We start from the raw sequence: 16,908 nt of genomic DNA on the forward strand, positions 1-16,908 counted from the left end.
TCCCTCCCCCCTTTTTGGGAAGGATCCGGAGGTACCAGATCTACAAGTTCTGATGTCTTTAAAAGGACAAGCTTGGAAAATAAGGCGCACTTGAGAGCTGTGACATTCATCTTGACTCTCGTGGAAGTCCGACAGCCAATCCCATTTTGGCCTCCAACTGGGCACCATGAAGGCCTGTGTCCCCCTGATACTGGCCATGCTCTGCGGCCTGGCCTGGGCAGGTAAGTCATTATCTGGTGGAGGCAGAAGAAGTCCTGCATAAAGAAGCAGAGATTTGGGGAACTTGGTAGAGGGTGAGAGTAGTGGGACAAGGGAGGATCAGCTCTGTCCTAAATTCACAGGGCACCTTAGACCGGTCCTGGTCTGAGGTGCAGGAGTTGCCTCTGGAGTGGAGTGGACTGTGTGAAGGGAGTTTCAGAGCTGATGGACTTAATGTCCTGGGAGACATTTCTTGACAGCTTGGAAGACCAGCCCCAAACATCCCTTAGTCCAACCTGACTTTTGATCTCATCAAAGTTTTGTTTTTCATGGTCATTGGATGGTATAAAGCTGGGGCTGGGGTCTGCTGGGTTGGAGTGGCCTGCTGCCCTTGGTTACTCCCTCCGCTGCCTGGGAACAAATGAGGTTGTCTGGGGTGGGACCTTTCTCTGAGATGGGCAGGCTCAGGGGGAAACTGGAAGGAAGAGCCCCTGACCAGGAGGTGGGCCACGTGCTACCTGGGGCTATGCAAGTGGTCAGGGGAATCGGCCTTGCCCCAGTGTTAGAGGAATTAACACATAGAGAAGGGTCCTGGCCCACAGCTACTAGCGGTGCCGGGGATGGGAAGGGACCAGCCGAGGAACAGGAGCCCTTTCCTGTTTAGTAGCTATGCAGAATGCTGGGGCCCTGTGTTAATTGTGGCTCATGAGAGAGTGAAACCAGTGCCAAGGGAGGGAGCTGAGCGGAGGTGTGTGGGGGGAATCCTCGTCTGCCTACAGGAGACAGAATCAGAGCTTGATACCCATCCCACCCAACCCAGGTGGTTCCTGTATAGGACTGTTGTAAGGACTAAGTAAGATAATGTATTAAAAGCACTCTATATGGGGTGGGAGCTGAATGAATTGGGGCTTTGACTATGACTATAATATTCCGGTGAGAAGCTTACTCTCGGAGTCATTTCCAAGCAGGTTGTGGATAAGGGGGGCCCTGGCAAGATTCCTAAGTGGAAAGCCTTTGGAGAGGAATCTGTTCCCAGGCGTCCAACCCCGGATGGGATCATGTACCTCCACCCGCGCTCATTGCAGAGCAGCCGGGAATCAGCTCTGACTGGGCCCTGCATGGCAGAGAGCCAGTGGTAGAGAGTGAGGGGGGACAGAAAAACTTCTAGCTTAGTGTGAAGGAGTGGCCGCAGGCTTGGTACATCCCAGTCTCAGGAAAAGACAGCAACTCAGAGACTTTTGGTCTCTGCCCTAGCTGGTTTGGCTCAGCAGATAGAGTGTCGGCCTACGGCCTACGTACTGAAGAGTCCCAGGTTCGATTCCGGCCAAGGGCACGTGCCCGGGTTGCGGCTCCATCCCCCCACCCTCAGTAGGGGGCATGCAGGAGGCAGCCAATCAATGATTCTCTCTCATTGATGTTTCTATCCCTCTCCCTTCCTCTCTGAAATCAATAAAAATATAATAAAAAAAGACTTTTGGTCTCTGGTGAGGAGAGGGGCACATCCTTGAGGGCAGAAGCAACAGTGGTTTCGGACATGCAGGTGGAGCCCTGGCCTCTGAGGGTGGTGATCTGACCTGGCTGTGGGATTGCTGGGAAAGTGAGGGTTGAGTGGCTGATGCCACCTTCTTTCCTAAGGTGGGAGCGAAGAGGCTCTGCTCTTGTCTATCTTATTTCAACATCTCAGAACTTTGATGCAAGAATATGAATCATATTGGGGAGCCTTTGGCTGAAATAGGAAGCTGGTCCTGGAAATGAATTTTCTTAGTTGACTAGGTCTCCATGGAAACAGCATCTGGGCCCCTGTAGAGGCACAGATGTAGGTTGCCCCAACCATCAGAGGGGCTCAACACTGGCATATGGGGACTCCCAGGCTCTCTTGGGCAGAATGGATCGGGAGTGAGGATCCATTCTAGCATATTGACATCTTGGCGGGTGCAGAGAAATTTAGTACTTCATTGGGGGTGGGGGGGGTTGGGGTGGGGGGGGTGGTCATGGCTAAGCTCTTCATGGGGAATGGAGGAAGAATCTGCATCTGAGAAGAAAGGCCAAAATGAAGAAAGGCAGCGGGACAAGGGCAGCTGGTGGCTGGAGCAGGGATTCTGGTGCCTGGCTGGTGAGCGAGGCACACACAGCACTGGTGTAAACAGTAGGCATGGGGGGGGGCGGGGGCGCGTGGTGTGCACTGGTGTGAGGAGTCAGGATGATGAGTGTCCCCAGAGCAGCACAGCAGGAAAAGTCCCTTTGAGGAACAGCTCCTCCCACCCCTCCCCTCCACCCTCAAATCCCAAGGTTATTTTAAAGCAGTGGTTCTCAACCTTCCTAATGCCGCGACCCTTTAATACATTTCCTCACGTTGTGGTGACCCCCAATTTCATTGTTACAAATTGAACATAATTAAAGCATAGTGATTAATCACAAAAACAATATGTAATTATATATGTGTTTTCCGATGGTCTTAGGGGACCCCTGTGAAAGGGTCGTTCGACCCCCAAAGGGGCCTCGACCCACAGGTTGAGAACCGCTGTTTTAAAGCCTAAGTTTACAGGGAAGCCTGGAGGATCCTGGGCCAGGCTTCTTGCTGGGGACACAGTTCTTGAACGGAGATGAAGAAGTTCACTCAGCTGGGGCCGGCGGTGGGGGTGTTCTCCTGACACCACAGAGCTGCCTATTCACTCGCAACCCGTCTCAACGGGTGCCAGCTGCTGGAATGAAGCGAATTCTTTCCTCGGACTCTGCTGACCTGGCCCATTAGAGACGCTGCCCTGTTTTGTCTGAATTCTCTCCTTCGGATTCTGGGTGTACTGCCAGGCCGACCGGGCACCGACCGGGCAGGCAGCTGACCGAGCCTTCCTCCTGGGCTGAACATTTCTCCTGAAGGTCTTCCCATTCAGGCTCTAAGGGAGCATCATTTAAGATTCAAGAGGAGTTCCCTTGGGCCTGAAGAGACAGGGGCCTTGGGCCTGCTCTTTCTTAGGGACAATTCCCTGGATCAGAGGCCTACCTTCCTGTCACCCTGGAGGCCTTGCACATAAGGTGACGTTGCCTCAGACCCTGGGTAACCTTGACCTGACACTTCTTTGATGTAAGGAAAACAGACTTATAGTGGGGATGTCAGCTAGGAGTCTGTCAGCAACATTCGTTATGGACACCCCAGCCCAAGGGAAGGCCTCGCTGAAACCCAGGGAGGGAGTAGCCGGACAGGCATGTCGGCGGGAGGGAAGACTGCTCCAGCCAGTCTGAATTCCTGTCGCCTTGAAGACCGAGCATAAAATTTTGCCACTGTTTATCTCACAAACACTTGCATAGTGCTAATCTGTCATGCACTATCCTAAGTGCTTTACAAATACTAACCCATTTAATTCTTATAAATATTCTATGAGATGGCTCATTATCACACTTTTACAGATAAGGAAACCAAGGCACAGAAGGTCAAATAACCTGCCCACGATTGCATAGCCAGAAAGCAGCAGAACCAGAATTCCAGCCCCAAGCAGTTTGGTGCCAGACTCCAGGTTCTTCACCTCCCTGCTGTGTCACCCTCATTAGCACAGCATAACCCCTAATCCCAGAATCCAAAGCAGTAGCTTAGCCCATATGCTAATATTCATCTCTGCCCTAAACTCAGGCTAAATTGAGGTGCTCTACCTGCATGGAATCATAATTAGAACCCAAATCCCAAATCTAGTCTAAGGCAAAACTGGGCTAATTTCTTCTCTCCCAGTCCTGACACATTCCACAACCCTGAATGTGTCTTAAAGCTATCCCCAATGCTTTACACAAACATGAATACAAAACTGTTATTTTATCAATAAGTTTAACTCAAGCCCAAATCCTAACTGCAGCACTTAATCTAAACCTAACTAACCCCCACCCTGGCCCAAATTAGGTTTCAGTTTCCTCATTTACACAAATCCCGGCACCGCCAGTAACTCTGACTCTGATCTTGACGTTCTCCAACCCACAGCCTGACCCTAACCCCAGCACTCGCTGAATCCAAACCCCAGGAACCTCAAGTGGAAAGAAAGGCTCTGTTATCACCCTCAAAGCCCAGAGTGGAGGGAAGGGCCCCACAGCCAGCTTCACCCCGGCTTGCACCCTCCACTGTCTTTGCTGTGGTGGGCGTGGTGGGGCTTGTTTTCTTAGGAGTGGTGGTGGGTTTGTACCGTTTCTTTTAAAATGTCTTGTCCGTATGCCCCTGTGACCAAAAGCTTGTTTCTGCAAGCCCTTTGGCTGGAGTAAGGGATGTGGTCTGTGGTTACATCACAGCGTATTCCAAAGGCCAATTCTCACCCACACCGCCTCATTCCCCACCCTGAGATAAACGGATCTGAGTGCATTCCAAAGATTCAAGAAACAGAAAGACGGGACTGTGGGGCGAATAGGATGCAGAGAAGACCAGATGAAGGGGAGGAAAGAACAAAGAAGCAGGAAACATAAAAGGGACAGGATGAGAGGAAGGGGATGGGTCAGGGGGGAGAGGGCAGGGGGGATCCCTTTCATCTACAGGACAGGTGAATAGTGGCCGCACCCAGCCCACAGTCCTCTCTATTGGGTCTGCCTGAATTTTTTAAAAATTTCACATAAAAATGAAGGCCTTCTCTTGAAGAACTAGACTAGGCTGTGGCAACACTGAGCCTGTATCCCAACATGGCAGCAAGTGGCTAGAGCTGACGGTGGCTGCCGGTTTCAGGCTGGGCATTCGTCCCAAATTTGTCACAGGCCTCACCTCTTCCTGCTGCCTTCCTGTTTCTTCACTCATTTATGTCCCAGGCCTGGCCCCATAGGCATTTGAGTGTGTGATCCTGGTCTATGCTTTGAGGTGGCTGAGGGGCAGTGGGTGCTGGGCATTGTGCATTTGGGGCTGTGGCAGTACTTCTCCTTGCAGACAGCAATGACCTTCCTTGCCAGGTGGGGTCCCAGCCCTTGTCTGTGAACCCTCCAGCTTGGGGTACCTTGATGAGGAGAATAGGATCCTCACAGGGCTGAGTTTGTGACCCTTACCTCCCATAGGAAAAATGGAGTCATGCGCATCGCGCTGTAATGAGAAATTTAACCGCGCTGCTGCCTGCCAGTGTGACCGCCAGTGTCCCTGGTACTGGGACTGCTGTGACGACTACCAGCACCTGTGTACTGGTGAGGCTCCTTGGGGTGAAGGGTCTGGAAAGCACAGTGGGCTGAGCCACGTCCACGCCAAGCCTGCCCCAGGGGCTGCTGGCTTGGATGGCCAGCAGTCTAGAACGGGATTCAGGACCGATGCCGGCGCTCAGGGGGCCTGGGGTGAGGATACTTGGGCATGCAGCCGGGATCAGCAATTTAGACACCACTTGTCCCAGGTATTCTAAGATGTCCCCAGTGTAAAACCCCAACTTAGAACAAAACAGATGTCATTTGCCTGGACTATCTGTCTGAACTATCAGGATTAATGATATTTTGAAAGTTTAAGTAATTCACCAGAAAGCAACGTGATAAACATTTTATTTTATTATGTATTCCAATACCAATTGTTGCTCAACACTTTAAATAGCAAAAGTATAAAAAAACGGCAGCATACTTTTCCAACGTGCATGCCCCCAGGAGACACAGTGACTGTCACAGTTCACACCACTCTTCCTGTAGTGAGTAGGCCGAGGGTTGGCCGCAACATCTCCAACCCTCCTTCCCAGTCCAGCGATTAAATGGGACACACACTGCCCTCAAGAGCCAGCTGTTCTGTTACTTCAGTGGCACAGTCTTAAGTGAGTCATTAAAAAAAACCACTTTGAATAACCACCTGGTTTGCATGCTGCCGATGTTTCAGACTTTCAGGTAAATGATCGTCTGCTTTAGGACACAACGCCTTGCTAAGTCCACTGCCAAACCACGTGTCCTGACTCCCAGTTTGGAAAACACAGTCCCTAGAGCCGTGGTAGATCGTGCCCCGCAAGATCACTGCATATGGTTGTGCGCATTGTGCACTGTATGAGGGCACCTGGTGAGAGGGCAAATCAGATCAAAATTGAATCTGTATCTTTCTTGCTAAGCCATGTGCCTTGGAGTAGATCTGTGCCTGCTGAAAGAAAGGAGTGACTTCTCCTAATTTGCCCAAAGGTGGTGTCTGCTGACCCAGTTCTGTGCCCACAGAGCTGCTTTCGCCCAAAAGGGACCTTTCTTCAATTTACACAAACACACCACACATACTCTCAGGAATTCTGCTGATCAGGCGCAGACAGGGAACACAGGCTCAGCGCTCACTGTCAGAATCTGAGCCGCCCTTTCTGCTGCTTCTGTGCCCCACTCAGCAGACCCAGGAAGGCTGGTTCACCCTAGACCGGTGGTCGGCAAACTGTGGCTCGAGAGCCACCTGCGGCTCTTTGGCCCCTTGAGTGTGGCTCTTCCACAAAATACTGACTTCTGCGCATGGGCCACGAAGTTTCAATCACACTGTACATGCGCACCCACACTTGGTATTTTGTGGAAGAGCCACACTCAAGGGGCCAAAGAGCCGCATGTGGCTCACGAGCCGCAGTTTGCCGACCACTGCCCTAGACCATCAGACTCGCATTTCTAGATAGAGGCAACACTCAGCCCAGGAGCCATTTAATCTCTATCTGTCTGATGTGCAACTCAAATATTACAAGTGATGGTTGAGACCCTAGATCAGATCACAGAAGTCTGTTGGTGTAAAATATAACTGAGTTTAGAACCCTGTGAATCGTCAGCACTCAGAACACAGCCTGGCTCAGGGTACGTGCTCAGAAGGTTCCTGGTGACTGAATGGATAACCTGATCAGTGGTTCTGATGGTAATCACACAGTATTGTCCAGCGAACTCACTCATGGATTCCCAGTCACTTTGTAAGAGCGTTGTTTCTTTGGGGTAAATTATTCCGCCGTGTGATGAGCAAGGAGCTCAGAGTCCCGGGAACATTCCTCCTCTTCCTCCCCACCCCAGCTCACCTGACTCAGCCCAGGGAAGAGGCTGCAGTCACGCAGCTTGCAAGCCGAAGGGATGGAGCAGCAATAGGAATGGGCTTTTCTGAACACGCTCAGCCTTGGTGGCCATTGTCAAGTGTTGCAAAGAAAGAAGGGAAGCTGGTTTCTCAGGAAGCAGTCCTTATTCCTGGAGGCCCTGGGAGGAGCTCATGCTTGACTCTGATGGGGAGGTAGGATAGGTCTGGCATGTTCCTAAGTGAGGGCCTTGTCATTTGGAGAATGTCAAGCCTGCCCACCTATCAACTTTCATTAAAGCAAAGTCATAACCAAATCAGAGTTTTCAATCCAGAAGGGACCACCTCCTGCCTCCCCTCCCCTTTGTATAGGTGAGCACATTGAGTACCAGAAGGTAAAGTGGTGAGGAGGGCTGTCACCTGGGGAGATTCTTTTCAATAATCAGTCCCCTTCTGTCTTCCATTTCTCCTCCTTCACTTGGTATTGGTTCATTGCTCCCTAGCCCCCGTTTCGTACTTTCTTCTACTGCACATGCTTGTCCCTGAGGCTGGGGGAACTGAGAACCAGAGATAAAGGGAGGTGGGGATGGCTGGTGACTTTACTTCTCTGTTTCAGTTGAAAAAGACCCCATAGAGCCAGAGCCGTTCCTGGAGCTGGAGGAAGAGATGGAGGAAGAGATGGAGGAGGCCCCGGCTAGCAGTGAGTCTGCCTCCCCAAAGGGGACCTTCAGGATAAAGAAGAAGGGATATGAGAGGGTGACAGGAGAGGGGCAGCCATATTAGCGGCAACAGGCCGAGGCCTAAGTCAGACAGACCCCAATCCAGCACCTGGAGGTGGTAAGACAGGTTCGCTGGACTCGGGATCTGGGCAGGAAGAAGCCTGAGGCCCTCAGCAGCCTGGGGGTGGGGGCTCTGGCAGGAAAGAGGGCCCGAGGCCCGTGGAGAAGCCGGAGAGGGAAGTGGAAGAGATTTTATTTTTAGAGTGGGAAGATTATAAAAACACAGGCCAGAAAGGAGAGTTGGGCATCAGAAAGGACTTCCTGACTGTGAAGGGTGTGGACCAATGAAGCTTGTTTGTTTCCCTTCCCCCGGGGATCTTTATAATAGAGCCAGGAGAGCAAACAAAGCTAAGTGTGGGGAGCTAGCCGTGACCCAGCGACCTCTAGAGGTCCTCGGGCACACACCTCCCTCTGTTCTCTCAGACCTGTACTCAGCCCCCGACTCCTGCCGGGGCCGCTGCCATGAGTCCTTCGACAGGCACCACCCATGTCACTGCAATGCCCGCTGCCCAGAGTTTGGGAACTGCTGCGAGGATTTCGACAGCCAGTGCGGCCACGGTGAGTCTCCTGCTCACCTAGCCTGGCCCCAGGGACAGAGGGACTCTCCAGAGCAATAGTCCTGCCAGTGGGTCATCATCTGGGAATGTATTAGAAACACTTCACCCTGGACCTACTGAATCAGAACCTCTGGGGTGGTGGGGCCCACGAACCTGTGTTAACAAGCCGTCCAGGTGATTCTGATGCACCTCAACGTTTGAGAACCTTCCTAGAGGAAGTGGCCAGTGTGGACATTCTCTGGACATTGTATGGGCAAGGCCAGGTGCTAATGTTAAGGATCCTTAAGGCTCCAGGCCCCTGTCCTCTGGCCACTAGGGGGCCTGACTGCAGCCCCTCTCCCTTGCTGCCAGCTTCTGGAAGGTGCCTGAAGGGATGCATCCAGACAGTTGCCTCCCTCTGGCCACCCTCTGGCTCTGAAACACCCTTCCCCCAATTCCTCCCAGAGGGCTTCTCCCACAGCAGTGACGCCATAACCAAGGAGGAGCTGAAGGCCATCTCTGAGAAGATCTACAGGGCGGACACCAACAAAGCACAGAAGGAAGACATCATTCTCAACAGCCAAAATGCCATCTCGCCCTCTGAGACCAGAGACCAAGTGGACCACTGCCCGGAGCCGTGCGTTCCCGTCATTCCCCTCCTGCAAAGTCTCTAAGTCTCTCTCCCAAGCTTGCTTCTTTTGATGCCTCAGCTCTTTTATCCTCCAGGCAGGGGGATCAAAGGGAGAGCAAATAAATAGGTCTCCAGAGGCAGACAAAGCTACCTTGAGGGACTGTGGGCATCGAGGGGGGAGGGTTTCTGTGACTGGCCAGGCTGAGAACTACCTAACCTTCCAGGAGCTGAAGTGTAAGGACAGAGTGACCTCATGCAGGCCCTCAAGAGCATCTGAGGTCCCCCCTCTGCTCCTGAACCCAACCCTCCCAGGCCTGCCCTGGCCCACCTAGCAGTCCTGGAGGGGTTTCTGCTCCCCCTTCAGGCCTCTTACTGGCCACCTTCCACCTCCCTAGGCTCTTCACATATGTCAACGAAAAGCTGTTCTCCAAGCCGACCTACGCAGCCTTCATCAACCTCCTCAACAACTACCAGCGGGCGACGGGCCAGGCAGAGCACTTCAGCGGCCAGCAGCTGGCTGAGCAGGACACCTTCCTCAGAGAGGTCATGAAGACGGCCGTCATGAAGGAACTCTACAGCTTCTTCCATCATCAGAGTGAGTGAACCTGCCCCCGGCCCCGAGGCAGTGCTGAGGGCTCGGGTCTGTCTGCAGGAGAGCCAGGAACCTCTGGGGCCTCCACAGTGGGGAGGGCAAGAACATGGGTGGGGACTACATGGAGGCTGGTGTCCATTTTATTATTATTATTATTGTTTTAGTCCTCACTACCCTAGGATTTCCATTGCTTTTTACAGAGAGTAGGGTGGGGAGAGAGAGAGAGAGAGACATCAACTGGTTGCTTTCCACGTTCTCCCTGACTGGGGCTATAGATTGAGCCTGCCACTGAGGTGCATGCCCTTGACAGGAAATCAAACCCGATACCCTTTGGTCCGAGGGCCAATGCTCTAACCACTGAGAAAACTGGCCAGGGCTGGGTGTCCATTTTTTAAGGGGGAAGGGAGAGAGGGTCAGAGTGAAGCCCAAAAAGATCATGGACCCAAGCAGGAGCTGAAAAATCTTCTGTCTGGCCTGGAAGTCACCCATCTTTTGATTTACTCTCAGCTGCCTTGTTTACCTCCCACTCATGCTCCAGTCTCAGGGTTCTCTGCAAGGCTGTGAGCCAGCCGGCTCCACCCAGGGCACGGTCAGCCACCTCAGCTGATCCCAGCTGAGCGCCACTTTCCAGGCCTAGGGCGTCCCTGATTCTACTCCTGCTCCTGCTAAGTCCAGGAAGGAGGTGGGCCCACTCCACTTTTGTTGTTGTTGGGGAAACAGCAACCGAAAATCAACAAAGGTTCAGAGGGGAAGGTTCTACCAGGAAGGGTTCTGATTGGAATGACTCCAGATAGAAACATTTGAATCAGACTAAAAAAGGTCAGGGCTGTGGAACTTCTTGGCACGGGTTGTGTTTGTTAGTGTCCTCCAGATTCCTTTCCCGCAATCCAGGCAGTCGGGCTTTGCCTCAGAGCGGCTCTGTCCAGGTCTTCCCTCCCTGGCCCTGGGATGGCCTCTGATCCGGCTATCCATTCCGTCCAAGGGCTTCTGCCTTGACTTGGTAACGTGCTTTGTTTTTTAGGAGAAGTCCAAGGCACACTTGTAATCCCGATGAAGGGGAGGCAATCCTTCAACGCCCCCTGGTGTCCTCTTTGTAGTAAACACTCGAGAGAATCTTGGAGGTCCAGGCTGAGCCCTTCAGCTTTTCAAGTGAGATGGAGGCCCAGACAAGCTAGGTGAAGTGGCTCAGGTCACAAAGGAAGTTGTGAGCAGAGCCAGGCTGAAACCCAGGGGTACCCATACGGAGGCCAGGCTGTTGCAGTACTCACCCTGTCTTCATCCCTCTCCCTGTTCAAATTCCACTTGTCTTTAAAGTTCTAGCTCACATCCCACTGCATGTGTGAAGCTGTACTTGCCGCAGCTTCCAGCTAGCTGGCTTTCATCATCTCTTCAGAGCTCAGGGGCTTGGGGTCTCGCCCCAAATAGCCTTGGTCCAGAGAGACTGGATTAGAGTTCGGCTCTGCCACTTACTAGGAGTGACCTTGGACACGTTATCCTACTTGTCTGAGCCTTATCTGTGAAATGGGGTCTTGGAGGACGTATTCTTGTAAAGCACCCAGTGGAAAGCCTGGCACCAAGAAAGTGGTTGCCATTCAGATTGTGAAACCATTGTTATTTTGTGCATATTTAGTCTTGTTTTCCAATTGTGTTTTACGTCCTTGAAAGAAGGGACTATGTCTGGTATCACGTTTGCATCCCCCTCACACAATTCTGGGCAGTAAACAGTTGGTATTTGATGGCTCCTTCATTTAGACCCCCAGCCCTGACCTTTTCCTTGGCTCCCAACTGCCTTTTCGACACCCCTACCTGCCTACCTAATGGCATCTCTTCGGAACTTAGTGTAAAGTGGTTCCTGCCTCTTCCTCGGTTTTCCCCATCTCATAACCGACACTGTCACTCATCCAGTTGCTCAGGTCAGAAGCCCGGGAGTTATATTTGATTTTTCTTTTTACCTCACTGTTCCCCATTTCCACTTCCTCCACCAGCAACATCTATTATGTCCACCTTCAAAATCTATCCCTGGCCTGGCTGGCGTCGCTCAGTTGGTTGAGCATTGTCCCATGCACCGAGAGGTCGCTGGTTCCCAGTCAGGACACATGTCCAGGTTGAGGGCTCAATCCTTAGTAGGCAGCCAATCAATGGTTCTCTCTCATTGATGTTTCTCCCTCTTTATCCCTTCACCTCCCCCTCTTTCTCTAAAATCAGTAAAAACTTCTCACCCCTCCTCCATGGCTTCCACCAGTCTAAGCCACCATCACTTGTAACCTGAACAAAGTATTAGCCTCAAAACTGGTCTCTCTGATGCTCATATACCCTGCTGACTCTTTTACACACACAACCAGAGTGATTTAAAAAAAAAATGTTTTTATTGATTTCAGAGAGAGGAAGGGAGAGGGAGAGAGAGATAGAAATATCGATGATGAGAGAGAATCATTGATCGGCTGCTTCCTACATGTCCCCTACTGGGGATTGAGCCTGTAATCTGGGCATCTGCCCTGATCGGGAATCGAACTGGCAACCCCTGGTGCATGGAATGATGCTCAACCAACTGAGCCACACCAGCTGAGCGAGGAGTGATTTTTTTTTTAATCCTTTGTCTCTGATTAGTGCTATCTTCTCAGAGAAGCCTTTCTGATCTTCCTTTTCTAGACGAGCTCCACCTAGCTCCATCATCCCCACCTTCAGTCATCATGGGATAATCTTTATTTCCTTCATAGCACTTATCTGAAACCATACTGTTTACTTATTATTTATTTGTTTATTATTTGTCTCCTTTACTGGAATGCAAACTGTAAAGACAGTAATCTAGTCCTGTGTTTCCCTGCTGAATCCTTCACCTTTAGATCTGGGCCTCACACAAAACAGTTGCCCCATAGGTCACTGTTGAATGAACAATTGAATACATTTGTTGGTTGAACCCATGTGTCTCTTGACATGATGGAGCAGGCGGCCCTTCCTTCCTTCCCAGGATCTGGTCTTGCCTTCCCCTCTCTTAAATCCTCTATGTTTCTCTCCCCAGACCGCTACAGCTCTGAACAAGAGTTTGTCAATGACTTGAAGAACATGTGGTTTGGACTCTATTCAAGAGGCAATGAAGAGGGGGACTCAAGTGGCTTTGAACACGTCTTCTCAGGTGGGATCACTCTGCTTGGAAAGAAAGAGATGGAGAGATAGCTTCCCTCAGGATTGGGCATTGACGAATCCGCAGCTGCACCAGCTAGCAGGGACGGGCATGTCTACTCCCAGGCCAGGAGGGTGGGACCTGAGGAGTCACTGTTGAGGAACAAAGGGCAAAAGGGGACCAGATGCCGGGCTCCCAAGGGGCACATGTAGGAAGGGAGACATGTTGGGGGCCATGGCTGTCTACCTCTGAATGGTCCTCCGCTTCTAGATCTTGGTCAGCTGCTTCCCAAGAGGGCCTTGGTCTCTCTGCCCATTGCACTGACCCACAAAGCTCCCAGCAAGTCTGGTTTGCTCTTGGAGAAATGTATGTCAGATTGGTTACCAAAGTCAGCCAGGAGGAGGAATTTCCCCAAGGGCTTGAGCTGAAAGGGGGGCCTTCTGGAGGTAAAAGTTAGGAATGCAGGGGACTCTGAGCAGCCTGGGCAAGGGGCTGAGCAGGTGGGAAGTCTAGGCGCCAGAGACTTGAAAAGTGAGACAGCCTTGGCATGGGAGGGAAAGAGGGGCTAGTGGGGAGGCCCATCACCCACTCTGCACTCTTTATTTTAGGTGAAATAAAAAAAGGCAAGGTCACTGGCTTCCATAACTGGATCCGCTTCTACATGCAAGAGAAGGAGGGCCTGGTTGACTATTACAGTCACATCTATGATGGGCCTGTGAGTACTGAGCACTGACCCTGGGGACGCCTTGCTAGTAGCCAGACTTTCTGCCCTCGTTCTGCATTCTGAGCAGACAGACTTGTCTCTCACCCTGACCTTCATTGGCAGCTAATGGGGTTTACGAATTTGACTTCCCCATCTGCTGGACAGTGGGTTTAGCCAGCCAGGACACTGGGATTCCTTTTCAAACCGTGAAGGCTCCCCAACTGCAGGGGCAGGAGGCAGAGGGCACCATCTCTGGATGGGGCTGGGGGCAGGGGAGGGATTTCAGAGGGGAGAACCAGACATGCAATTACTTCCTGCCTGAATTCTTAGAATGTGGTATCAGCTGGAGTTTCATCTGGCTAGTCTGAGCTCAACTTTTTATAAAAATGAAACCTTTACTGCCTGGTGCCAGAAAATAATTTGGGAGTGATCAACGATCCTTTTCTTCCACGTGTGAGGGCCATAGGGAACAGATATGTCCCTGTTCCCCAGGCATCGGTCATATGGATGCTGACTCTGGCCTTCCTGGGAGATATGCACAGGAAGCTCCATACACAGGGTCTGAGAGGGGCTTACACACTGTCGTAGGAGGGACTGTTTATTTAAAGAATCCAGCCTCCCCTGAAAGTTCACACAGACACCTAATGGGCCCTCACCAAATCCTGGCTGGCTGCTGCCGTTTGCTACCACTCAGTCAGCCTCCACTCTGTGGCACTCATACCCCCGCTCTGTCCGCAGTGGGAGTCTTACCCTGACGTGTTGGCCATGCAGTTCAACTGGGATGGCTACTATAAGGAAGTGGGCTCCGCCTTCATCGGCAGCAGCCCCGAGTTTGAGTTTGCCCTCTACTCCCTGTGCTTCATCGCCAGGCCAGGCAAAACGTAAGTACTGGGCCAGCCAGGCCAGGGGGCAAGCTGGGGCCGCAGGCTGCCTCAGCCGGGACTGTTGGGGCACCTGGATTCTGCCCCTCGGTGGCTCAGAGGGTATGGACTGGGCCTCAGGGTTCTCACTTGGGAAATTAATCTATCAGATTGGTGGCTGCCAAGCTTTGTCATAGCCGAAGAACTGCCACCCCTCTTTCTTCCGTGGTCGGCAAACTGCGGCTTGAGAGCCACATACGGCTCTTTGGCCCCTTGAGTGTGGCTCTCCCTAAGCCTTAGGAGTACCCTAATTAAGTTAATAACAATGTACCTACCTATATAGTTTAAGTTTAAAAAATTTGGCTTTCAAAAGAAATTTCAATCGTTGTACTATTGATATTTGGCTCTGTTGACTAATGAGTTTGCCGACCACTGCGCGTCTAAGTGAAATCTTATGCAGGACCGTAATGTATATAACAGTGAGAAATGGAGTTGCCCTGGTGTTCCAAGCCTCTCTGATTGCCCCTGAGGCTGCTTGGGGGAACCCTAGAGCCCCAGGGAGTACTGTTGAAACCCCTGGGCCTCATGTGCTCTAACATTTGAGGACTCTGGGTCCTGCTACTTCTGAAACCCTAAGAAGTAGACATTAAGCACACATTTAATTTCTGGGGGTTCAGCTCTAGAATCTAGGATTTTAGAATACTGCTCTGGGAAAGATGAAAAACAGTGTGTGTGGTTTTTTAAGAAGATAGGAAATAGGCATTGATTTTGAAAGGGCTCCATGCACTTGGGGAGCTGGAGGCAGTGGTGAAGTAAGCGGTGGCAGCCTCTTAGAGGCCTTCTAAGATAGTCTGGAGTTCTGATGAACTGGGCTTGTTCCTTCCTGTCTGCGGACAGGGGTGGAGTGAAGCAGGAACCCAGGTTTGATGACCTTTCTCCACAGGTGCCAGTTAAGCCTGGGTGGCTATCCCTTGGCCATCCAGACCTACAGCTGGGACAAGTCCACCTACGGAAATGGCAAGAAGTACATCGCCACAGCCTACGTGGTGTCTTCTACCCGATAGAGCTTGGAGCCAGGGCGGGGCACGAGGGCAGTGAGACCTTTGGCGGGACGAAGATGCTATCCGCTCTGGGCTGGAGGGGGCATGGAGGAGACTGGGAGGCATTCCCAAATCCAGACATGTCCATATGGGAAAGAGAGAAAAGACACAAATTAGAAAAATGCAGGGGAACAGTCAAGTGTTTGTCCTCCAGCATTTTGGGAACAGCATCCAGACACAGAAGGTGGGGCCCTCCATAGCTTGTTGCCCTGACGGAAGTTGGAACTGTGAGCAAGTCCTTGACCTCTCCAGGCCTCAGGTTTCCTTTTAATGTCAGGGAGGGGGTTTGCCCCCTCTCCTCTTTTTGGGGTTGGGGAGAGGGCAAACCTGATGAATTACTACTGTGAAAGTGTTATCAATTGTTCTTAGGAAGAACGGCTGACAGAAATTCAAGATTACTATAATGGCTGTTATTGTACACAGCTCTGCAAACAGCAGTTCAGCCCTATGTTGGGGCCTCAAAGAAATCAGGCCATGGAAATCAAGCATGGGTATTTGGTCTTTTCTAGGGTTGCATCCTCTCAGAGCAGGGTCTGGGAGAACTCCAATGCTAGACAGAGAAGATCATGGGTTGACACAGTGAGTGGCCTGGAGGGTTTTGCAGCCAGCTCAGTAACTGCATCAAGAATGTTCCTGCTTGTAGCTATTGAGTGCAGTTACAGAGCTGTATTTTGATCCTAAATAACCTGTGAAAGAGTTCTCCCATCGGAGGATTTTGCATCAGAAGAAGAAAGGAGCCTATAGCTTGGTGTCATTAACAATTATTTTAAGGCTTAAGCAGCAACAAACTCTAGAAGGGAAGACCAGGGAGACTGCGTTTCAACCTCAATTATGCATTTCTCTCCTAACTCCACTGAGTACCAGATGCTGTTCCACAGAGCCAGGCTTGAACTATAGTGAGGGTTTGAATCTCCAATTAAAGTCATTTAAGAAAATTTGAAATGTGTCTCTTCTCGTAACTGGCCTTCCTCAAATGTCTGTCTCCCTGCCTCTGCCCGGAACAGGGCTGGGAGTGGTACTTCTGCTTTCAGTGTTTCTTTAGGATGGCTTGGAAAACATGGTATCTCTGAAGTCCCTGAGGACTCACCAAGTCCCTCTAGCCTAGATGGGGAGAAAATTCTTCCTGGTGGACTTGTAATGTGAAGAATGGGATGAGTGTACTTCTGGCTTCTGGTTCCACAGACAGGAGCTTGGAAGTTGCCACTCCACCCTAACAACAAGTGAAAACGGAACAGACTGAAAAACCAACAACTCTCCTTAGATTCCTAAGAGAAGAGAGGACACAGGCAAACCACTGCCCCCAAGATTGGAAAGACAGGAGACCACAGATAGGGCTCGCTGGAAAAGAGATTCTGGAGCAGAAACCAGTGCTGGGGGTTCCGACACAGGCAGGAGAAAAGAAACCATTTTGAAATATTCCTGAGCACGGGTCCTTCTTAAAGCCTGCTGTAAGGGGGAACTAG

The 16,908-nt window shown here is 51.3% G+C and overlaps 1 protein-coding gene across 2 annotated transcripts; it reads left to right on the forward strand.

The window, feature by feature from the left end:
* Positions 1–24: 24 nt before the first annotated feature.
* ENDOU (endonuclease, poly(U) specific) lies at positions 25–16,380 on the forward strand. 2 transcript variants are annotated; one of them, XM_036301116.1, is made up of 10 exons: positions 25–221; positions 5,209–5,331; positions 7,740–7,823; positions 8,326–8,460; positions 8,904–9,075; positions 9,465–9,664; positions 12,681–12,794; positions 13,391–13,497; positions 14,224–14,366; positions 15,289–16,380. In XM_036301116.1, the coding sequence occupies exons 1-10, from the start codon at positions 167–169 to the stop codon at positions 15,407–15,409; spliced, it is 1,254 nt and encodes a 417-aa protein (XP_036157009.1). In that variant the 5' UTR covers positions 25–166; the 3' UTR covers positions 15,410–16,380. The 2 variants fall into 2 exon arrangements, with proteins under 2 accessions (XP_036157009.1, XP_036157010.1); XM_036301117.1 differs by lacking the exon at positions 5,209–5,331 and having other exon boundaries at positions 27–221.
* Positions 16,381–16,908: the final 528 nt, after the last annotated feature.

The sequence above is a fragment of the Myotis myotis genome, unplaced genomic scaffold (assembly GCF_014108235.1).
Source record: "Myotis myotis isolate mMyoMyo1 unplaced genomic scaffold, mMyoMyo1.p scaffold_m19_p_3, whole genome shotgun sequence".
Taxonomy (NCBI): Eukaryota; Metazoa; Chordata; class Mammalia; order Chiroptera; family Vespertilionidae; genus Myotis; species Myotis myotis.